This window comes from Salmo salar, chromosome 16, assembly GCF_965601325.2.
Source record: "Salmo salar chromosome 16, fSalSal1, whole genome shotgun sequence".
Taxonomy (NCBI): Eukaryota; Metazoa; Chordata; class Actinopteri; order Salmoniformes; family Salmonidae; genus Salmo; species Salmo salar.
In genome coordinates this window covers 79,970,998-79,994,698 of record NC_138306.1, presented here as the reverse complement: position 1 = coordinate 79,994,698, position 23,701 = coordinate 79,970,998, and the positions used below count along the sequence as shown (strand labels likewise).

Sequence of the window (23,701 nt, the reverse complement as noted above, 5' to 3'; positions counted from 1 at the left end):
AACGCCTCACACCATACGTTTCCAATAACGTTGTTTCCTATAGCAACGCCTCACCATGCATTTCCAATAGTAATAATACCTCTATACTTTTATCTGTGACTGGCTGATTGAGACATCTCCTGATCCTGTGTGTCTTTGTCCTCAGCACCGGGAATCTACTCCTCAATAGAAATGTTGGACTTTGGAACGCTACGCTCACAAGGTATGCTGTGTTCACTTCACGTTTATACCCTCATTCTCCAATGGGTCAGGCTTTCGTGAAATATTGAGTGATTTGGACGTTTCAAAATGATTCTTGGGTGATTTGATTAGTTGTTTATTGTATTTTCTGTTGAAACGTTTTACAGATCGACCAAAGCAGTTGAATTTGCATCTTCTCAATTCCGGAGCAAAAGATGTGCAAATAATGAGCGTTCGAGCGACGCCGTCAAACGATGCCATCACAATAGACTTCAAGGCCGTCACGCTAAAAGCTGGAGAACATAGATACACCAAAGTCGCCAGTATTAGTTTTGATGGTAAGTGAGCTATATTACTCAGTACTCCCCATACCTTCTGGAATTTCTCCTGCATATTGCACCTCTGCCTTTTTGTTCCAACCTGTTTTGACACGGTTTTGTTTTTTTGATTTCCAGCATCGAAAGTTCAAAAAGCTTCCCAGTCCTCTGGTAAAATAACAGTAAAAGCGAAAGAGAAAAGCTACTCCAAACTTGAAATCCCATACCTAGCTGAAGTTCTAGACGGGTAGGTTTTTCTGTTTCCTTGACCAATAACAATGACAAGTAGTTTATTTAACCAGTGAAAAGATAATTTATTATTATTATTTTTTTTTTAAATAATCTTTTTTTTTTTTTACTTTAACCAATCACTATTACACAATTTCGGAACATTTGAAACGTCTCCACTAACTCTCCTCTCCATCTCTGTGTGTCAGGTATTTGGGGTTTGACCACACGGTCACATTGTTCCACATCAGAGACAGTGTGCTAGAGCCAATGGTCAAGCCCATCCACCTCACCAACACCTTCCACTTTGCCATCCGCATCCATGACGTGTCCCTTCCAGATGAAGCCAAGACCATGTTCTTAGTGAGTAACTATTTTGAACTGTATCGTGTTCCAGAGGCCTGTTGCTGTCGGCCAACTCAAAGCTTGCAGGCTTTTGTTCCAACCCAGCTTAAACACAGCCAACTTCAATCAATTACTAATCACGGCCCTCAAGTCTTAAGATAAGAACTAGCTACTTTATTGATCCTTGAGGGGACTTTGGTTTGTCAAGTCTTAAACGTGTTGAACCGCTCTGTTGTCTTCTGAGTGTGTCCTAAGGTGGCAGCGTGTATGTATATGAACGGTCCCATGTTCTCCTCCTCAGGTGCAGAACTTCAGTGAGCCGGTGTTGATCCCCCCTCAGGAGTCTCGCTACATCTTCTCCCTCCACTTCCAGCCCGTCCGGCCCTCCAATCACATCGACAGCAACATCCTGCTGGTCACCAACGCCTCCAAGTTCCACCTCCCCGTCCGCGCCTACACTGGATTCCTGGAGGTACTGCAACACACACACACACACACACACACACACTGGGGAAATAGTGTACACACACAAATAAAATCCTGCACACACTCAAGTACATTGTGGGGGAAACACCTGCAAATGCATATTGTTACGAAACCCATAACTAGATCTTGACCTCTTGGTCGCCAGTCCAGGCAGATTATCATTTGTTCAGATGGTGACTAAACATAAATATGTGCAAAAAAGAAAATTCCGAACGGCATGCCTAAACGAAAGATTTCAAATCAAAACGAAAGGCCTCATGGCCATCAAACCAACCAGCAGCCTCATGTCTTGCAAGCTGGGACACTGACTGACGATCACCTGATGTGCTTATCAACCTGGCTGAACAAGGTTCCTGCTGCCCCCTGGAGGAATGGTGTGTGGAAGTGTACCCTGGATAGGGTGTTGGTGCATGTCCTAACACTGACCTGGCCCCCATATCATAACAGTATACTCTCATTTTTCCCCTTCCTCTCTTTCTCCCCTCCTAACAGCCCTTTGTCCTACCGCCCAGTCTGCAAGAGAACTTCCTGGACTTTGGTGTTCTCAGCGCTACAGACACCAGCAGCATTCTGTTTGTAGTTGTCAACAGCAACCCCATCGAGGTGGGCTCACGCTCAACACCCCTCTGCTCTGTAGACATCCCATAATAAAGCAGTACAGCTCTCTTTTTGAATGCATGCGTAACTATTTCAATGCTTCACTAGAGGTGGCTACCTAGTATCTCTCCTTCACCTCAACCAGTTTGAAAACAGATTGGATTAGTGTGACGGAAAAGGAGACAAGGAGTCATTTTCTCACTCACTCGTACAGCTGGTGATCCGGCCGTGGCTGCTGACAGGAGAGAGTCTGAGTGTGGAGCTGTTGAAGATAGAGAGAGGCAACAGAACCACAGTGTTGACCAAGACCAGAGAGCTACACAGCGCCTCAGCTTCTCCTCACAAAACGGTAACAGCATCACAACTACTACTGTCCCTGGACTGGCTGAATCTAGCGGTACTTGGTTGGAGATAATGGAGGTCATTTAAGTCTGCTATGAAATATGTTCTCTCCATTTTCTTTTCCTTGAAATATTAGTTAATTTTTTGAACATTTTAGTGTTATCCAGAGTGACTCAGTGCATTCATCTTAACATAGCTTTGTGGGACAACCACATTTTTTTCACTTAGTTTGGGATTCGAACCAGCAACCTTTCTGTTACTGGCCCAACCTCTTAACCACTAGGCTACCTGCCGCCCCTACATATTTAGTATGTAAGCACTCTCATGGTCCTGTACAGATGGAGTAGAAAGGAGGTGTGTATAGATAACTACAGAATGCTGTGTTCATCTGCTAGGAAACACCAACAAAGTGGCCTTGTGTCTGAGAGCAGCAGGTAAAGTAGATGGAAATCAGGAGGCTGACTGACGGCTCTGTTGTTCCACCTGCAGGTGATCCTAGCCTCGGGCTACTACGCTGCCTTCCGGGTCACCCTGGTGGCTAAAGACCTGGAGGGGGCCTACGACGGAGCTATCCACATCACAACAGACTACCAGGTATACCTGTCAACTGGCCCGTCGAAGTGCTACTGTCACTAAGTCCTGCTATTTGAGTTGCTACGGCAACTATATACATTTTAGTTTTGTGAAATTGTTCTATTTAGCCAGGGCTCACTTGAAATAGAGATGTCAATGTCAACGTAACTTCTCTGGTTAAATAAACGACACACACACACATTAAAAAAACGAAAATCAATACATAAAATGCATTAATATGTTCATTGCTCCTGTGTGATGTTTAAGAATTGTCAGTGATTTTCATTCCTCTTCTGTAAACAGATATTAACGATACCAGTGAAAGCAGTCGTTGCAGTGGGCACGTTGACCAGCTATCCCAAACACATTGTCCTCCCGCCATCTTTTCCGGTTAGACTAACTATATATTTTTTTGACCATTTTAGTCATTTAGCAGACGCTCTTATCCAGAGCGACTTACAGTAGTGAATGCATACATTTCATACATTTTTTTTTGTCTGTGCTGCCCCCCCGTGGGAATCGAACCCACAACCCTGGCGTTGCAAACACCATGCTCTACCAACTGAGCTACTTGTCGTAGTTTGCTATATTGTTTTGAGTATATCAAACATTTTTGTATTTTGCCTCTATAATATTTTTCTACGTGTTTTCTGACCCTCCCAGGGTAAAGTAGTGCAGCAGAGTCTAAGCATGGTGAGCTCGTTCTCTCAGAAAGTGACCCTGCAGCAGATCCACTCTCTGACTGAGGACTCGCGTTTCTACTACAGGAGACTGAAGAACAACCGGGACGAGCTGGAACCCAAACGCAAGTCCAAGGTCGCCAAGATTTATTTTGACGCCAGCTTGCAGTGTGGCGACCACTGTTATGTGGGAGTACCGTTTGTTCTGAAATGTGAGTATTTTTGGTTGTTGGCGTGTTTCTTTAATGGTTTCTGGTTAGTTTGCTGCTGTACTTACTTGTTCTTCATTAAAACATCTTGATCTTCTTTCAGCTGAGAGCAGACCGCCTGGGCTGTCAATGCAGGAGGATATGTGGGATGTGGACGTAGATTTGTATCAAATGCTCCGTCGGCGATGGAAAGCACTGAAGGAGAGTTCAGGACACATGGCGGAGGCGGTGTTTGAGGCCAACACTGACCTCCAGAAGAACATTGAGACCAGAGTGTCTGCTCAGCTGAAGTGGCCTTCTATCATGAACTCTTCCCAGCAGGTCCTGTTCCCTCTCACCAGCCTCACCAGCTCATCGGTGAGGCGGATTCATTAACTTCTATTCTATGTGAAGATCTCAATTGCATACTCCTCACGTCCTCTCAAAACCCATTGGATGAGAAAGCCAAACCTCCTCCAATGGGTTTTGAGGAGGAGACAGGGCGCAATTGAGATCTTTCCTATGTCTAGGCTGAACAAAAATATAAATGCAACAATTTCAATGATTTTACTGAGTTATAGTTCATATAAGGAAATCAGTCAATTGATAAAAAAAAATGGGCAATAATCTATGTATTTCACGTAACTGGGCCTGGCTCCTCAGTGGAGCCTAGCCAATCAATACGTTCTCCCCACAGAAGGGCTTTATTAAAGACAGAAATACGCATGTTTCATCAGCTGTCTGTGTGGCAGGTGAGGAAGCCGAATGTGGATGTCCTGGGCTAGCCTGGTTACATGTGGTCTGCGGTTGCGAGGCCGTTTTGACATACTGCCAAATTCTGGTGGTTTATGGTAGAGAAATGAACATTAAATTATCTGGCAGCAGCTCTGCTAGAAATTCCTGCAGTCAAGATGCTAATTGCGCGCTCCCTCAACTTGAGACATCTGTGGCATTGTGTTGTGTGACAAAACGGCACATTTTACTGTCCCCCAGCACAAGGTGCACCTGTGTAATGATCATGCTGTTTAATGAGCTTCTTGATCTGACACCTGTCAGGTGGATGGATTATCTTGGCAAAGGAGAAATGCTTACTAATAGTGATGTAAACAAATTTGTGGATAACATTTGAGAGAAATAAGCTTTTTGTGCATATGGAACATTTCTGGAATCTTGTATTTCAGCTCATGAAACATGGTACCAGCACTTTGCGTTTAGATTTTTGTTCAGGATAGATTGGCAGGCCCAGGGGGGTTCCCTGACCATGTGACCAGAGAAACTCTAAACTAAGGCTATAACTAGAGCCAAGAGTTTTCCTGGTCAAGTCACATAGTCAGGAACAACTCGGGGTCCTGTACATGCTACTGTATTGAGCCTTCTGTTCTAATCAGCAGTCTTCTGTTGCCAGGAGGTAGAGGTTGTCTTGGAGAACCCAGCTGACATCCCTGTCTATGTCCAAGTCCTGCCGTTAGCCCTCTATCCCAACCTCCCGGCCGTCACCCACAAACTGGCACAAATGTGAGTAGCCTTCAATATGCACTTTTAGTTTGCTAATAGTGTTTTTGTCTGTCACCCCTTTTGGCAAGATGTTTCATGTCACACTGATGGTGTTTCTCCACCATAGAGTTAGAATGAATGGAAAATAATTCTAGAAGTAATTCTATGGTCTTAACTTCTTATTCTTTCACGCCAGGTTTCCCCTGGAGAGGCTCCCACACTTCACCCCTGACACAATGGAGTTTCAGGTACACAGAAACCACGTGAGTTTACTTTGCTCTGTCTTTTAGTCCTGTGTTGTGCCAGTTGATCAAATACAATCATTTCGCAATGAATGTTTGAGACTTGACTCTCTCCTTCCCCTTTGCAGACGCCCGTGGTCAGAGGCAGCGCAGGCTTTGCCGAGGGCTCGACGACACAACCCTACGTTTACAACCTAATGCTGCAGCCAGAGGAAGTGAGGTCGTTACGTGTGAAGTTCTCCCCCGTCAGCAACCACACCGTTTCCTCTCTGCTTATGCTCAGGCATGTTAACCCTATACCCTGTAACCAAATGTCCACTTACATAAGTCTCTGGTTTGTGTCCCAAATGGCATCCTGTTCCCTATATTGTGCACTACTTTTGACCAGGGTCTATGGGGTTGTGGTCAAATGTAGTGCACTATATAGGGGATAGTGTGCCATTTTAATGTACAGTGTTTATTTTATTTAACCTTTTTATTTAACTAGGCAAGTCAGTTGAAGAACAAATTCTTATTTACAATGACGGCCTAGGAACAGTGCCTTGTTCAGGGGCAGAACGACAGATTTTACCTTGGCAGCTCAGGGATTCGATCTAGCAACCTTTCGGTTACTGGCCCAACACTCTAACCACTAGGCTACCTGCCGTTTATGCTAACTGCTTGAGGTCAAGATCACTCTGAAGTTCCTGCAAGCTGTGATGTTGCTTCTAAAAATCTGCACCTCTTTGGGAGCAGGGTGCTGATTTGAGACGTTGAGCTATGAATATTTCTGTTGGGCAGAAGAGGAATATAGTCTCCCAGGTGCTGTAGTAGCTACAGGGTTACAGAGAGAAGTCAGCAGTCAGACCATATATCTTTTACAGCCTTTGACTGTTAAATGTTTTTTTTACTTTCTCGATAAGTTCATTTGTTGACTTGGCCATATTGGTGGTTGTGTGGATGAATTGCAATTTGAATCAAATCTAAAGTGCTGTTTATTGTTCTATTGATGAACTGTGTATGTCTCTCTGTGTCTACAGGAACAACCTGACGGTAATGGAGTTCCTGGTGGTGCAGGGTCAGGGCAGCTATGAAAGGCTGAAGGTAGGGGGCAAGGCCCCGGGACCAGGGGGGTTCCTCAGGTTCAAGATGACTGAGTCTCTACTGAAGGACTGCACAGACAGTGAGTGGCCTAGAATCCAGTTTGTTGTAGATCCCTGCATCCACAGACAGGAAACCATTACTTATAGGCGGGTTGAACTCCAAGAATAGTCTTGAAGAGCCCTTTTGATAGTTTGTTTATGCTTGTGTATTTGTGTAAATTATATATTTGATCTCTAGACACACAACCCTCTGCAGCTAAAAATAGATATGAATGAAAGAGGAAGTTGTTAGAGGTATGTGACTAATTAACTTTGTGAACCTTGTTTCAGAAATGAAGTCTAAGGAGCCGAACGTCACTCTGAGAAAATCCTTTAAGTTAGAGAACACTGGACAGCTGGAAATTAACATTCAATCCACTGAAATAAACGGACGTCTCTGTGAGGGATTTGGCTTTAAAGTCCTTAATTGCCAAGAGTTTTCACTAAAACCCAATGCTTCGAAAGAAATCGTCATATTGTAAGTAAACCTACAGCTAGCTGTTTAAAGTTAATAGATAGACAAATATCCCGTGAATCACTACAATTGTTTTGTGCTTGCTTTGTTTAATCACTAGTACCTCCAATGACCAACGTTGATGTGTCTCATCTCTCTCAGGTTCACGCCGGACTTCACAGCCTCCAGGGTAATCCGGGAGTTAAAGTTCATCACCACCGGAGGCTCTTACTTTGTGTTCTCCCTCAACGCCTCTCTGCCCTACCACATGCTGGCTGCCTGTGCTGCTGTCCTCCCCAGACCCAACTGGGAGCTGGAGCTCTATGTCATCGTCTCTGTCGTCATGAGGTGAGAGGAGGAGCCTCACAAATAGAACACATTCTAATTCTATGGGCGGAACCCCACCTAGACCGTGTGTTCCCTAGATTAGTTCAGCCGCCCAGTATCCAGAACTAGGCTCATAGGTTGCACCCCATATATCATGAATTATCTTGGCATATCAGCCTTTCTACATGTTCAAAATACATTTATTTAGCTACATTTCTTGGACAGATATTTCCCCTGTATCTAAGGCTGTAAGGATAACTAACGTTGCCTCAATCTGTTGTCCCCAGCTCTATGTTTCTGCTGGTGATTGTAGCGGCCTATCTGGAGGCCCTGGGGATCTGGGAGCCGTTCAAGAGACGCATGTGTTTCGAAACATCCAGCACCTCCATGGAGACAGGGAGGCCCTTTGACCTCAGGGAAATAGTACGACTTCAAAGCGATGCACAGTGAGTTTGTTTTCTAAATGTACGTTTTTGTGTAAACTGTGTCTGACTTATGTTGACGTTTAGTATCTGAAATGGTTTGATGAGTAGATCAGAGATGTTTAGTATGTAAATATTATTTTATTCTATAATTACTGACTTCTCAGTATTTTCTCTCCCAGTATGAATGGGTACAGTGGAGAAGCCAACCACAACTCCCTGCGAGGGATGCCAGGCTCTGCCTCCAGGGCTGCTAGCAGGAACACCAGAGGAGGCCACAACCGAGGCCCCACACAACCCCCAATCCCCCCCTCCCAGCCAGGCTCCAAAGTCTCCGATAGCACCCCCTCCTCTGGCCAACAGGCCAGCCGCAAGGCTCGGAGCCCCAAGCAGCCACAGCCAGCTCCAGAGAACCAGCAGCACCCCTCACAGGCTGGTCCTTCAGCCCCAGGAAGAAGTCCCCTAGATGGGCCACGCCGGCACAGCTCGGAGGACTCGGACTATGTGAGCCTGGTGGAGACCATGGATAAAGACCTGGACAGACCAGAGTCTGCTGAGGAGGGGGGGAATCAGGATGCAGTTCATGGCAAAGGTACCTACCTGGATATTAGTATTAACCCTGAGAAACATATGCTTTTGTGTTGAGAATTTGGATGGCCCTTAAAATGTGATTACCTGCTTATTTAACAACGGACTCATTCAGGGCTACACAGTACGAACACTCCTATTAGTGCCAGGATTTTATTCAGTTCACACAGTATACACAGTGTAATGAATCTGTCTCATCTTCTTCCCTCCTTCCAGCCAGTGCAGCCAAAGGGAAAGTGCAGCAGACCAAAGCCAAGGCCCCGAAGAAGAAGGAAGAGAGGGAGAAGAGGAACAAGGGAAGAGCTCAGGGAGGAGAGGAACTGAGGGAGGACAACGATGACAGCTCCTCCACCACCACAGAGAACTCCAACCCAGACATAATGGAGGACAACAAAGGGAAGAAGAAATATGATACTCCTGAAGCTCACTCAAAGTCCAAGAACAAGAAGCCAGCAGCCATTACAAAGGAGAAAAGCCAAATGGATGCAAAGTCTAGGTGGGGTTTAGTTTATTTATTTTTAACCTTTATTTAACCAGGTAAGACCCATTTGAGGTTAAAAACCTATTTTGCGAGGGCGACCTGGTAAGAAGGCAAAACAGGCCAATAGCAACGTGTACCGTAAATTCCGGACTATAAGCCGCAACTTTTTTTCTCACACTTTGAACTTCGCGGCTTAAACAATGACGCGGCTAATATATGGATTTTTCCCGCTTTCAATTTTTTTTTCTACAAAAAAACATATTCTGTGACGTGCTCAGTTTTTTGGCGGCATGAAGCTTTCATTAGACCAATGAAATTGCCGAACGGGTTAAGGTCAAACATCTTTTTTGTTTACTGTTTAGATTAAATCGAGCGCTCTCAAACTTATTACGGTAGGCATTTTGTCACCCGCGTCATGGCAAAGACACGGAGAAATGCATATGATGCAGCTTTCAAGTTGAAGGCGATTGATCTGGCTGTTGGAAAAGGAAATAGAGCTGCTGCACGGGAGCTTGGTCTTAATGAGTCGACGATAAGACGTTGGAAACAGCAGCGTGAGGAATTGACTCAGTGCAAAAAGACAACTAAAGCTTACTGCAAATTTTTTATTTTTTGTTACAAGCCGTGTTTCGTTAAAGCCTGTGTAAAGTTAATTTGTTTCAATGTACCGGTAGGCACCTGCGGCTTATAGACATGTGCGGCTTATTTATGTTAAAAAAAAATTTATACAAAAAAATCAGTGGGTGCGGCTTATATTCAGGTGCGCTTAATAGTCCGGAAATTACGGTACATAATATTACCCAAAAAAGACAAAATACACACAAGACAAATTGTCAGAAGTTACAGATACAGTTGAAGATTAGAAAACAACTGCAGCTATCACAAACAGTGAGTCTTAAGTTTGGTTCGTCTTTGGTTATTCCGGCTTGTACACATTCTTCTCAATGACCTCGATTACAAAATTTAAATTCTGACATGCTCAGCTCTTAGTAAGTTCTGTACATCTTTGGGTTCTGTAGCCCAGGAGTAATCTGACTTGTGTGAAAAAGAGGGACAGCACTCACATGTAAAGCATTCCTTTTGTGTTGTTCAGACGTGATTGAGCTTCCAGACATTGACCACTTTATTCCATGTTGTTTTTCCACAGCTCACTGGAGCTTCCATATGTTACCCCACTGGAAAACAAGCGCAAGAGCTTCAATTCCAAGAACATGGTGGTGCTGCAGCAGGCCCTGGCCAGCAGCTCAACAACAACTACCATAACAAGACCCATACCTCCTAAACCAAGAGGTCAGTTACTACCTTTCTAGCTAACTGACCTTTCTGTTTTCTCACATTGACATGGCAAATGTCTTGTTTGGGTTCTACCTGCTTTTTTTCCACTGACTTGGGAGACACCTTTTCAGGACTGTGTAGGGTTATGTTTGAGTCTAGTAAGTGGCCCTCTCGTTCCCTCCTCTCAAACCCCAGTGCCTCGTGTGAAGCTGGAAGACTTCCGCCCCTCTCTCCTGGCTAAGTTCCTGTTCAACGAACCGGTGGTGCAGGAGCTGGGGAACAGCAGCGGCTCAGAGGGGGAGAAGGACATCTCTCCTCCCCCGGAGTGGGACTGTGTACCCCTCCACATAGCACACAATGGTGAGTTACGTAGTGCACTACCACAACCCCCTCATACCTGCTCCAAACCTGTTCCCCACCTCTTCTAGCATATTAACTCTTTTTAACTTCCTGAATCAAGCATGTATCAATCCAGTCTTTCAAATAAAAACAAACCAATTGAGTATTGTGATAAAGGCAACCATATGACAATGCATCTCCCCATTTCCTCTCAGCTGTGGACAGTCTCCAGCAGATCTCCCTGCAGACCATGAACGCTGATCCCTTCCTGAAGAGACCCGTCGAAACCCCTCCCTCATCTGATCCCTTCCTGAAGAGAACCATCGGAACCCCTCCCCCTCCCTCATCTGATCCCTTCCTGAAGAGAACCATCGGAACCCCTCCCCCTCCCTCGTCTGATCCCTTCCTGAAGAGAACCATCGGAACCCCTCCCCCTCCCTCGTCTGATCCCTTCCTGAAGAGAACCATCGGAACCCCTCCCCCTCCCTCGTCTGATCCCTTCCTGAAGAGAACCATCGGAACCCCTCCCCCTCCCTCGTCTGATCCCTTCCTGAAGAGAACCATCGGAACCCCTCCCCCTCCCTCTTCTGGCTTCTCTCTGTATGACTCCTATAGCGGCATGGTCAACACTGCTACCAGGTGAACAAACCTACAACAACAGAGACCTGCACAGCTCTTCATCTTCAACTGATCTAGAAGTCATACAACTATCTGTGTAGTTACCTGTGCCAGAGAGACATGAAACATACACAACCTAAGGGGTGATGAAAAGAAGAATGCAAAAAGAATAACCCCAAAATATATGTAGATCAAGATAATAATGTAATCTACATCAGAGTGGTTATTTGTAAATACCAAAGTCGTCTTTGTTTCTGTGTGTTTTCCAGCGAGGTGGGTCTGATGTCTACTGCATCAGGCATAAAGAACAAGCTGACCAAGTCGGTCTCCGTACCTGGTCAGAACGGGAACCCTACCTTCGCTGCGGTGGCGGCTGGATTTGACAAAAGCCCAGGTCAGTCAGATGTCCTGTCTCTGACCACTCATGTCCCAAATGGACCCCTCGCCCCTACACTCCAGCCCCTACAGCCTAGCCCCTACACCCTCAGCATCTTGGAAAATTGAGATGATCGGATGTGTCTAAGCAATATGGCCATCTAGCCAATCAAATTTTATTTGTCACATGCTTTGTCAACAACAGGTGTGGACTAACAGTGAAATGTTTACGGGCCCTTCCCAACAACGCAGAAAGAAAGAAAATAGAGAAATAATAGAAACATAAAACGCGTAATAATAAATACACAATGAGTAACATTAACGGGGCAGTATACACATGGTACCAGTACCGAGTCAATGTGCAGGGGTCCTAGGGAATTGAGGTAGGAATGTACATATAACTAGGAATAAAGTGACACATAATAAACGGTAGCAGCAGCGTATGTGATTAGTTAAAGTTAGTGCAAAAAGGTTAAATGCAGATAGTCCGGGTAACTATTTAGCAGTCTTGTGGCTTAGAGGTAGAAGCTGTTCAGGGTCCTGTTGGTTCCAGACTTGGTGCATCGGTACTGCTTGCCGTGTGGTAGCAGGGAGAACAGTCTATGACTTGGGTGAGTGGAGTAAATTTTTCTGACACTGCCTGGTATAGAGGTCCTGGATGACAGGGAGCTCGGCCCCAGTGATGTACTGGGCCGTACGCACTACCCTCTGTAGTGCCTTGCGTTCGGATGCAAAGCAGTTGCCATACCAAGCGGTGATACAGCCAGTAAAGATGCTCTCAATGGTGCAGTTGTATAACCTTTTGAGGATCTGAGGGCCCATGACAAATCTTTTCAGCCTTCTGAGGGGGAAGAGGCGTAGGCGTGCCCTTTTCTCAACTGTTGGTGTGTGTGGACCATGGTAGATCCTTGGTGATGTGGAAACCGAGGAACTTGAAGCTGTAACCCGCTCCACTACAGCCCTGTCGATGTGAATGGAGGCATAGTCGTCTGTGATCAGACCTACCACCGTTGTGTCGCCAGCAAACTTAATGATGGTGTTGGAGTCGTGGGTGAAAAGGGAGTACAGGAGGGGACTACACGCACCCCTGAGGGGACTAAGCACGCACCCCTGAGGGGCACCCATGTTGAGGGTCAGCGTGACAGATATGTTGTTGCCTACCCTCGCCACCTGGGGGCGGCCCGTCAGGAAGTCCAGGATCCAGTTGCAGAGGGAGGTGTTCATTCCGAGGTTTCTGATCGTAGTGATGAGCTTGGAAGGCACTATGGGGTTGAACGCTGATCTGTAGTCAATGAACGGCATTCTCACAAGTGTTCTTCTTGTCCAGGTGGGAAAGGGCAGTCTGGAGTAGAATAGAGATTGTGTCATCTGTGGATCTGTTGGGGCTGAATGCAAACTGGAGTGGGTCCAGGGTGTCTAGGATGATGGCTTTAAAATAATTTCATGGCTACAGATGTGAGTGCTATGGGGTGATAGTCATTTAGACAGGTTACCTTAGCGCTCTTGGGCACAGGGACTATGGTGGTCTGCTTGAAACATTTAGGTATTACAGACTGGTTCAGGGAGAGGTTTAAACATTTCAGTAAAGACACTTGCCAGCTGGTTAGCGCATGCTCTGAGTACGCGTCCTGGTAATCCATCTGACACCATGAATATTAACCTGTTTTAAAGGTATTACTCACATTAGCTATGGAAAGCGTCATCACACAGTTGTCCAGAACAGCTTGTACGCTCATGCATGGTTTAGTGTTGCTTGCCTCGAAGCGAGCATAGAAGGCATTTAGCTCGTCTGGTAGGCTTGCGTCAATGGGCAGCTTGTGGCTGGGTTCCCCTTTTGTAATTTGTAATAGTTTGCAAGCCCTGCCACATCTGACGAACGTCAGAGCCGGTGTAGTAGGGTTCGATCTTAGTCCTGTATTGATGCTTTGCCTGTTTTGATGTTTAGTCGGGAGAGTACAGTGTGATTTCTTCTAAGCGTCCAGATTAGTGTTCAGCTGCTCTAGCCTTTAGCTCAGTGCAGATGTTGCCTGTAATCCATAGCTTCAGGCTGTCGATGCACTTTATTAATGACGCCGTTGATTGATGTTTAATTTCTCAATGCCATCGGATGAATCCAAAAACAACATATTCCAGTCTGTGCTAGCAAAACAGTCCTGTAGTTTAGCATCCGCTTCATCGCACTACTTATGTATTGAGCATGTCACTGCACTTCCTGTTTGAGTTTTAGCTTGTAAGCAGGAAGCAAGAGGATAGAGTTATGGTCAGATTTGCCGAATGGAGGCAGAGGAGAGATTTCTGTGTGTGGAGTAAAGGTGATCTAGAGTTGTTTTGCCTCAAGTTGCACAGGTGACATGCTGGTAGAAATTAGGTAAGACTGATTTCAGTTTTCCTGCATTAAAATCACTGGCCACTAGGAGCACCGCTTCTGGATGAGCATTTTCTTGTTTGTTTATGGCCCTATACAGCTCGTTGAGTGTGGTCTTAGTGCCAGCATCGGTTTGTGGCGGTAAATAGACAGCTATGAAAAACGTAAATGAAAACACTCTTGGTAAATAGTATGGTCTACAGCTCATGAGGTATTCTGAAGCGAGCAGAACCTCAAGACTTCCTTCAAGGGTTACTTTGGGATTTTGGCAGTGAGGCTCTTTATCTACTTCCCCAGAGTCAGATGAACTCGTAGACACCATTTTTATGTCTCTGCTAGCATGTTAGTAGATACCCATATACTTCGTCATTGTGATAATGCTAGTTAGACGTAGTTTCGTGAGCCAATGCTAACTCCCTTCATACTGGACACAGAGACCAGGATTTCCCTCAGGAAAATGTTGCACCGGACGTTTGACGTCGACATTTCAATTTACCGGACATTTTAAGAAATTTACCGGACCCATATGCATTGGGTGCATAACCTGATTAGGGTGTCCACCCACGGTGTTCAGAATGATAGAAATTACATTTAGATTTTGATCATTCATATTAACAGAACATGCATGTCGAGGATGCAACAATTTGCGGTCCTTCTTACCAAATTCTGATATGCACTTTGAAGATTTTTGAATAAGCCAACAAGACGAGTACTTAACAGCAAAATCACTAGCCTATGTCAATGTACTATCCCCCAATAGTAGAACAGTTGACCTATTCTATTAGTCAGCTTGTTGAGAAAGAAATGGCCTACTCCATACAGACTCTGTGACAGTTGTGGGACAATAGAGCCCAAATTCATACAAAACACTGTTGCCGAAAGGGTACCGCACATGCGAAAAGAAAATACCTGTTAGAAATGTAGAAAGAGAGGAGATCTAATGGATTACTCTGATGCAAGGTAAGACATGCCTCATATGTATTAAAACATTCAGGTTTCAAACAATGAAGTATGTTTTCAAAATGCATACTGCCTCAGCTCATTGCAAACTGGTGTGTGATGCGCTGATGAAGCCTGCCTTCCGTTGCCGTTTGAGATGCTGCAGCATCTGACATATGTTCCTCTCAAAGGCTCTGTATCTGTATAATGTACGCGTGACAAATAAGATGCATAACAAATATACCGTAACACACGGCAATTGAATTACACAAAATTATGCAAATTAACCTATAGACTGATAAGCATGACCAGTCAAATGTATTTAGGCTAAAAAGCATTATTTCGCAATGGGATTTTTTTTCTTCTTGGCACCAGTTTTATCTATAGGCTTTAAAAAATATATATATCGGCCAACAGTCTGCTATTACCGGCTAACGGAAACCCTGACATAGACATAAAAATGGTATCCGCGTGTTCATTTGACTCTGGGGAAGTAGAGAAAGGGCCTCCTTTCCAAAATCCCGAAGTGTCCCTTTACTATAACAGATCGTGCACCAGCTGTTGTTAACTTACATCTAGATGTTCCGCTAGCGGAACGCCTCGCCAATATCCAATGATACAAACACCTCAGAAATCCAAAAACGTCTATTTTTCAAACATATGACTATTTTACATCATTTTAAAGACAAGACTCTCCTTTATCTAACCACATTGTCCGATTTCAAAAAGGCTTTACAACGAAAGCAAAACATTAGATTATGTCAGGAGAGTACCCAGCCAGAAATAATCACACACCCATTTTTCAAGCTAGCATATAATGTCACAAAAACCAAAACCACAGCTAAATGCAGCACTAACCTTTGATGATCTTCATCAGATGACACTCCTAGGACATTGTTATACAATACATGCATGTTTTGTTCAATCAAGTTCATATTTATATCAAAAACCAGCTTTTTACATTAGCATGTGACGTTCAGAACTAGCATACCCACCGAAAACTTCCAGTGAATTTACTAAATTACTCACGATAAACATAATTAATTAATTTAAGAATTATAGATACAGAACTCCTTTATGCAATCGCGGTGTCCGATTTTTAAAATGGCTTTTCGGTGAAAGCACATTTTGCAATATTCTGAGTAGATAGCCCGGCCATCATGGCTAGCTATTTTGACACCCACCAAGTTTGGCAATCACCAAACTCAGATTTACTATAAGTATCGTGACAAAAAAATTCTATTCCATTACCGTACTTCGAAGCATGTCAAACGCTGTTTAAAATCAATTTTTATGCGATTTTTCTCGTAAAATAGCGATAATATTCCAACCGGGAGACGGTTGAAAATAGAAAATGGAGTCTTCACATGCACGCGCGCACCAATGTCATTGTTGTCAGAACGACCACTTTCCAAAACCCCTACTGTTTTTCACCCAGGGACTGCAGAGTTATCATTCAACGTTCTGGCGCCTTCTGAGAGCCTATGAGAGCCTTAGAAAATGTCACGTTACAGCAGAGATCCTCTATTTTTGATAAAGAGGCTATAGAAGGACAAGAAATGGTCAGACGGGCACTTCCCATATAGAACCTTCTCAGGTTTTGGCCTGCCATATGAGTTCTGTTATACTCACAGACACCATTCAAACAGTTTTAGAAACTTTAGGGTGTTTTCTATCCAAATCAAATTATATGCATATTCTAGTTTCTGGGCAGGAGTAATAAGCAGATTAAATCGGGTACGTTTTTTATCCGGCCGTGAAAATACTGCCCCCTATCCTAAACAGGTTAACAGAGACACACCTCCAAGGTGGAGTTCTTACCATATCACATCTACCTATCCAGTCCTTTCAGGGGGAAGGGGTTTGGCTAGGGGGTGAATGAAGAAGCTCAATGTGTCCCCTCCTGTAGCCGTTGTGCTAACCTCCTGCTGTTCTCTCCTCCGACCACCAGGGTGTAGTGCAGCGAAGACAGCTGTGGGGAGCAGAGACAGAGATGTCCTCCAACACCTCTCCTCTGTAGAGAGTGATGGATCAGACAGCTCAGGGTTGTGGAGCCCTGTAGGGAATGGCAGGAGACCCAGCCTCAACTCTGTCAACTCCTTCTCAGCCTTCGGACCCAGCAACACCTTCAACCTGTCTGGAGGTAAGCAGTTAGAAAAAGCAGCCAGAATAGCTTGTGAAGTGCATGAATATGTCTAACTGGGACACAATAACACCTGCACTCTGTACACTCTCTTGAGCATCTTTTGAGATAAGATCGCATGGAATAATGTGTTGTGATCTGTTACATGGTGTAGGTCCCTGAGTCTTTCATGGACATGTGACCGTCCAGGAAAAACATGGCCCTAGACGAGGCTGTTAAATTAATTACACTGAGTGTACAAAACATGACATAGCTTTCACCCGGTCAGTCTATGATCCCTTATTGATGTCACCTGTTAAATCCACTTCAGTCAGTGTAGATGAAGGGGAGGAGACGGATTAAAGAAGGGATTTTTAAGCCTGGAGACAATTAGGACATGGATTGTGTAAGTGTGCCATTCAGAGGGTGAACGGACAAGACATAAGTTTCACAGTGCCTTCAGAAAGTATTCACTACTTGTATTTCTTTCAAATTATGTTCTTACAGCCTGAATTTAAAATGTATTTTTTGGTCACTGGCCTACACACAATTCCCCTTAGTGAGTGGAATTGTGTTTTTCAATATAAATATTTTATTAAGTCACAATAAGTTGCATGGACTCACTCTGTGTGCATAATGAATACCTCATCTCTGTACCCCACACAATTTTCTGTAAGGTCCGTCAGTCGAGCAGTGAATTGAATATCCCTTTGAGCATGGTGAAGTTATTACTTACACTTTGGATGGTGTATCAATACATCCAGTCACTACAAAGATACAGGCCTCCTTCCTAACTCGGTTGCCGAAGAAGCAGGAAACCGCTCAGGGATTTCACCATGATGCCAATGGTGACTTTAAAACAGTTACAGAGTTTAATGGCTGTGATAGGCGAGAACTTGAGGATGGATCAACATTGTAGTTACTCCACAATATTAACCTAATTGGCAGAGTGAAAAGAAGGAAGCCTGTACAGAATCAAAAATATTCCAAAACATTTGGCAAAGCAATTAACTTTTTGTCCTGAATACAAAGTGTTATTTTTAGGGGCAAATCCAATAAAACACATTACTGAGTACCACCATTTTCAAGCATTGTGGCGGTTGCATCGTGTTATGGGTATGCTTGTAATTGTTAAGGACTGGGGAGCTTTTCAATATACATTTTTTTACATAATGGAGGTAAGCACAGGCGATATCCTAAAGGAAAACCAGACACTGGGAGTTTAATTTACCTTTCAGCAGGACAATAACCTTAACCACAAGGACACATCTACACTGGAATGTTCCTGAGTGGCCTAGTTACAATTTTGACTTAAATCTGCCTGAAAATCTATCACAAGTATTGAAAATGGTTGTCTAGCAATGATCAACAACCAATTTGACAGAGCTTGAATACTTTTTTTTCAAGAATAATGGGCAAATATTGTACAATTCAGGTGTGCAGTGCTCTTAGAAACGTACCCAGAAAGACTCACAGCTGTAATCGCTGCCTAAGGTGATTCTAACTTGTATTGACTCGGGTGTGAATACGTATGCATTCATACCCCTGAATGTAAATTCATTTTCAGTATATTTGCAAACATTTCTACAAACATTGTCATTATGGGGTATTGTGTGTAGATGGGTAAGAAAGAAAATAAATGTTATCCATTTTTGAATTCAGGCTGTAACACAACAAAATGTGGAATAAGAAAGGGTATGAATACTTTCTGAAGGCACTGTAAGTGCCTTTTCAAAAGGGTATGGTAGTACTTACCTGGACACCGGTTTGAGTGTGTCAAAAACGGCAATGCTGCTGGGTTTTTTTTTCACGCTCAACAGTTTCCCTGTGTATCAAGAATGGTCCACCACCCAAAGGACATCCAGCTAACTTGACACAACTGTGGGAAGCATTGGATTCAACATGGGCCAGCACCCCTGTGGAATGCTTTCAGCAGCATGTAGTCCATTCCCCGACGAATTGCGGCTGTTCCGAAGGCAAAAGGGGTTGCAACTCAATATTAGGAAGGTGTTCCTAATGTTTTGTACACTCAGTGTATATGGAAACCAGTTGATGTTTGACTGTGCTGTGTAGTGTTCAGTGGGATGACCTCGGGGAGGAGTGCTATGGAGCCCCAGCAGAGTTGGCCTGAGTTCAGACATACCACCCCGTCTGTCTGGCCAAGCGAGTCCCTGCAGCCTCTACAGCCCTGGCCCCTCCAGCCCAGCTCCAGCTCCCCTGCTACCCCCACCACGGTAAGACCTCTTTCACTGCTCCATACTTATGTCAAATGACCTGTGTCTCTCCTGACACCCTATAGTATTCCATGTAGTGCACTACTTTTGACCAGAGCCACATTGAAATGCGAAAGTATCTATAGTGTAGAATGGCTGTCAGGAGAGACGCAGGCAGTTTCCCAGGTGAAACGGGGTGTGATTTGGGACGTTTACATGGCACCAGAAATATCTTCAGTGTTGGAGTCACACTCTTCATTTAGTTAAAGGCCTAGTGAAAACAGAAAATCACATTATTAATTGTTTCACAATACTGTGTAATTGTGAAGATTATGGTAATGTACTTTTTTTGTGTAAAGCTGTTAGAAAAGAAGGCCTGAAATTTAAGGCTGTTTTGGTAGGAGGGAGTTTTTGCCTTCCATGGTGACATCGCCATGTGGTAAATTAGTTAATAGACCAATAAGAAAGAGTTCTAAACCTCTCTGCCAATAACAGCTCATTTTCAATTTTCCCCTCCCTACTCGGACCACTCCCAGACAGTCCCAGCTAAATTCTTCCTTGAGAAATTGCTCTTTACTCAGAAGATATTTTGTCTTTTTGACCATTTTTAATTTAAAACAATCACTGTATGTTTAATTGTTACCCAGAAATGATTTGATATTGAGATAAAACTGGCTGCATTGGACCTTTTTAACGTCTGTTCCACAAAGACATCAGACTGTACTAGTAGTCCAGGTCCCTAACGGTCAGCCTCTCTCTCTCCTCTCTCATCCAGTCCATCCTGGGCAGCAGTAGCATGTGGGGCTCCAGCCCTCCATTCAGCCCCTCCATCTGGTCCACCAGCCCCCCCTCTGACTCCCCCTTACACTCCTTCTCTCCTTCCTCTGCCTCCCCCCTGACCGATCTGATGGGTAGCACTGACAGTGGAACCCCGCTCCCGGCCCCAACAAAGCCCTCCACCACGCAGCTGAGCCCCTCCTACAACCCCTGGAGCATGTGGAGGCCCACCTTCAGTAGACGAAGCTCGGAGCCCTGGCCCAACCAATCGGACAGCAGCACCGGCTGAAGGGGATGTCACCGCGGTCTCCTCCCACTGATAGACTGAGAAGATGAATGCATTTTCCCTGGTTTTGAATTTCACCAAATTCCTATTATAATGTACACGTTGGATTTCTAAGCACAAATATGTCCTCAGAGTTAGTCTGTTTCTATGACGACTTGGCAAACTTATCAACAAAACAATATTAGTAGAAGAATCATAAAAGAAGAATCCTTATCAGACTGACATAATGTGGTTAAATGCGGCTGCTTTTTTCAAATACATCCTCAGTAATGTTTTTGATAGCAGTGACGGCCCTAAGCGCAATCAGGAACAACCTGAGAAATAATATTCTGTTCATTATTTAGTACTGCTGTTTTGGCATTACAGTAGAGTTACTTATTGGAATCAAGCACATTGTTTAAGCCTTACCATCGCTCCATTAGAGATTATTATTTAAGGGTTACAATCAGTTAAGACTGGCAGTAAAGGGATTTTTGGTGAAAATAGTCATTTTCATGACTGCTGTGTCAAGTCGATGCCATTGGCATCAGAAGACCATGACTTTACGTTTCTATGCCATTGGCATCAGAAGACCATGACTTTACGTTTCTATGCCATTGACATCAGAAGACCATGACTTTACGTTTCTATGCCATTGGCATCAGAAGACCATGACTTTACGTTTCTATGCCATTGGCATCAGAAGACCATGACTTTACGTTTCTATGCCATTGGCATCAAAGACCATGACTTTACGTTTCTATGCCATTGGCATCAGAAGACCATGACTTTACGTTTCTATGCCACTGGCATCAGAAGACCATGACTTTACGTTTCTATGCCACTGGCATCAGAAGACCATGACTTTACGTTTCTATGCCACTGGCATCAGAAGACCATGACTTTACGTTTCTATGCCACTGGCATCAGAAGACCATGACTTTACGTTTCTATGCCACTGGCATCAGAAGACCATGACTTTACGTTTCTATGCCATTGGCATCAGAAGACCATGACTTTACGTTTCTATGCCATTGGCATCAGAAGACCATGACTTTACGTTTCTATGCCACTGGCATCAGAAGACCATGACTTTACGTTTCTATGCCACTGGCATCAGAAGACCATGACTTTACGTTTCTATGCCACTGGCATCAGAAGACCATGACTTTACGTTTCTATGCCACTGGCATCAGAAGACCATGACTTTACGTTTCTATGCCATTGGCATCAGAAGACCATGACTTTACGTTTCTATGCCATTGGCATCAGAAGACCATGACTTTACGTTTCTATGCCACTGGCATCAGAAGACCATGACTTTACGTTTCTATGCCACTGGCATCAGAAGACCATGACTTTACGTTTCTATGCCACTGGCATCAGAAGACCATGACTTTACGTTTCTATGCCACTGGCATCAGAAGACCATGACTTTACGTTTCTATGCCACTGGCATCAGAAGACCATGACTTTACGTTTCTATGCCACTGGCATCAGAAGACCATGACTTTACGTTTCTATGCCACTGGCATCAGAAGACCATGACTTTATGTTTCTATGCCACTGGCATCAGAAGTCCATAACTTTACGTTTCTATGCCATTGGCATCAGACGACCATGACTTTACGTTTCTATGCCATTGCAAGCCTGAAACATTTTATTTGTCAAACAACTCACAACATTCATGGCCAATATTGGCGAGAGATGCTTTAAGTTATTTTAATGACCACGCTAAGTTTTAAAGTCTGTTAAAAGAGAGGGTTTTCATTTCCTTTATAAACAGTTTGAAAAATGTTGGTGGATACAAGCTTCCCCTCTTTCTGACATGTTGGAAAGTGGGACATTTGTCACAGCTTCCATATAAAACATATGAGACAGCTATCATGGTGTAAAATGTGCTTTATTTGGTGTTATGTATGCCTTTTTAATCGTTTAACTCCTGTTATCTAATCAATTCTACTTCTTGAGTCAATAGCTAAGGGCGTAAGGTAGCCTAGCAGTTAAGAACATTCAGCCAGTCATCCTCAAGCCGACTACGTGAAAAATCTGTCTGCGCCCTTGAGCAAGGCACTTAACCCTAATTTTCTCCTGTAAATCAATTTAAGAGTGTCTGCTAAATGACTAAAATGTAAATGTCTAACCTCCATTCCTCTGCTCCTCCCTCTCTTCCAAGCTCACCTTTTTGAGTTGTTTCAGGTCTGCTCCACTAGGTGGCAGCACAGCTCTAGAATAGAATAATATTAATATATGACAGAATAGACAGGTTGTATTGAAGGCAGCTTGTATCTGGTAGCGGTTGGTGCCTGATCAAGGTTGTAATCATTAGTTCAAACAGTTGCATACGAGAGTTTCTATTGGTCAGATTCATGTAGGTTTATCCCCGTTTTTGTTTCCGTTTGCTTCCGTTTAAGAAACATTTTTCAACAATCAGTGGAATGAATACACCCCTGATCACCAGCACACACAGTTCACTTTCATAGCAGCCACATACAAACAGCATCATCACTTTGCTTGTTGTACACTGCTCAAAAAAAATAAAGGGAACACTTAAACAACACAATGTAACTCCAAGTCAATCACACTTCTGTGAAATCAAACTGTCCACTTAGGAAGCAACACTGACAAATTTCACATGCTGTTGTGCAAATGGAATAGACAACAGGTAGAAATTATAGGCAATTAGCAAGACACCCCCAATAAAGGAGTGGTTCTGCAGGTGGGGACCACAGACCACTTCTCAGTTCCTATGCTTCCTGGCTGATGTTTTGGTCACTTTTGAATGCTGGCGGTGCTTTCACTCTAGTGGTAGCATGAGACGGAGTCTACAACCCACACAAGTGGCTCAGGTAGTGCAGCTCATCCAGGATGGCACATCAATGCGAGCTGTGGCAAGAAGGTTTGCTGTGTCTGTCAGCGTAGTGTCCAGAGCATGGAGGCGCTACCAGGAGACAGGCCAGTACATCAGGAGACGTGGAGGAGGCCGTAGGAGGGCAACAACCCAGCAGCAGGACCGCTACCTCCGCCTTTGTGCAAGGAGGAGCAGGAGAAGCACTGCCAGAGCCCTGCAAAATGACCTCCAGCAGGCCACAAATGTGCATGTGTCTGCTCTAACGGTCAGAAACAGACTCCATGAGGGTGGTATGAGGGCCCGACGTCCACAGGTGGGTGTTGTGCTTACAGCCCAACACCGTGCAGGACGTTTGGCATTTGCCAGAGAACACCAAGATTGGCAAATTCGCCACTGGCGCCCTGTGCTCTTCACAGATGAAAGCAGGTTCACACTGAAGACGTGACAGAGTCTGGAGATGCCGTGGAGAACGTTCTGCTGCCTGCAACATCCTCCAG

General features: G+C 44.3%; 1 protein-coding gene across 2 annotated transcripts in view; it reads left to right on the top strand.

Moving 5' to 3' along the window:
- Positions 1 to 22,237, top strand: part of LOC106575711 (transmembrane protein 131) — a 36,130-nt gene extending 13,893 nt beyond the window's left edge. The window contains exons 9-35 of one of the 2 annotated variants that reach the window (XM_045698007.2): positions 146 to 202; positions 348 to 518; positions 636 to 744; positions 935 to 1,088; positions 1,372 to 1,542; positions 2,049 to 2,159; positions 2,368 to 2,502; positions 2,985 to 3,089; positions 3,372 to 3,458; positions 3,732 to 3,960; positions 4,061 to 4,314; positions 5,342 to 5,451; positions 5,627 to 5,678; positions 5,801 to 5,955; positions 6,692 to 6,834; positions 7,085 to 7,271; positions 7,410 to 7,595; positions 7,862 to 8,020; positions 8,179 to 8,588; positions 8,801 to 9,080; positions 10,213 to 10,355; positions 10,536 to 10,700; positions 10,895 to 11,318; positions 11,567 to 11,691; positions 16,928 to 17,119; positions 19,172 to 19,332; positions 20,087 to 22,237. In XM_045698007.2, coding sequence (XP_045553963.2) covers positions 146 to 202; positions 348 to 518; positions 636 to 744; positions 935 to 1,088; positions 1,372 to 1,542; positions 2,049 to 2,159; positions 2,368 to 2,502; positions 2,985 to 3,089; positions 3,372 to 3,458; positions 3,732 to 3,960; positions 4,061 to 4,314; positions 5,342 to 5,451; positions 5,627 to 5,678; positions 5,801 to 5,955; positions 6,692 to 6,834; positions 7,085 to 7,271; positions 7,410 to 7,595; positions 7,862 to 8,020; positions 8,179 to 8,588; positions 8,801 to 9,080; positions 10,213 to 10,355; positions 10,536 to 10,700; positions 10,895 to 11,318; positions 11,567 to 11,691; positions 16,928 to 17,119; positions 19,172 to 19,332; positions 20,087 to 20,377 — 4,766 coding nt within the window. In that variant the 3' untranslated portion in view covers positions 20,378 to 22,237. Of the gene's footprint in view, positions 1 to 145; positions 203 to 347; positions 519 to 635; positions 745 to 934; positions 1,089 to 1,371; positions 1,543 to 2,048; positions 2,160 to 2,367; positions 2,503 to 2,984; positions 3,090 to 3,371; positions 3,459 to 3,731; positions 3,961 to 4,060; positions 4,315 to 5,341; positions 5,452 to 5,626; positions 5,694 to 5,800; positions 5,956 to 6,691; positions 6,835 to 7,084; positions 7,272 to 7,409; positions 7,596 to 7,861; positions 8,021 to 8,178; positions 8,589 to 8,800; positions 9,081 to 10,212; positions 10,356 to 10,535; positions 10,701 to 10,894; positions 11,319 to 11,566; positions 11,692 to 16,927; positions 17,120 to 19,171; positions 19,333 to 20,086 lie in introns of both variants that reach the window. The other variant, XM_045698006.2, reaches the window with a different exon arrangement.
- The last annotated feature ends 1,464 nt before the right edge of the window (positions 22,238 to 23,701 follow it).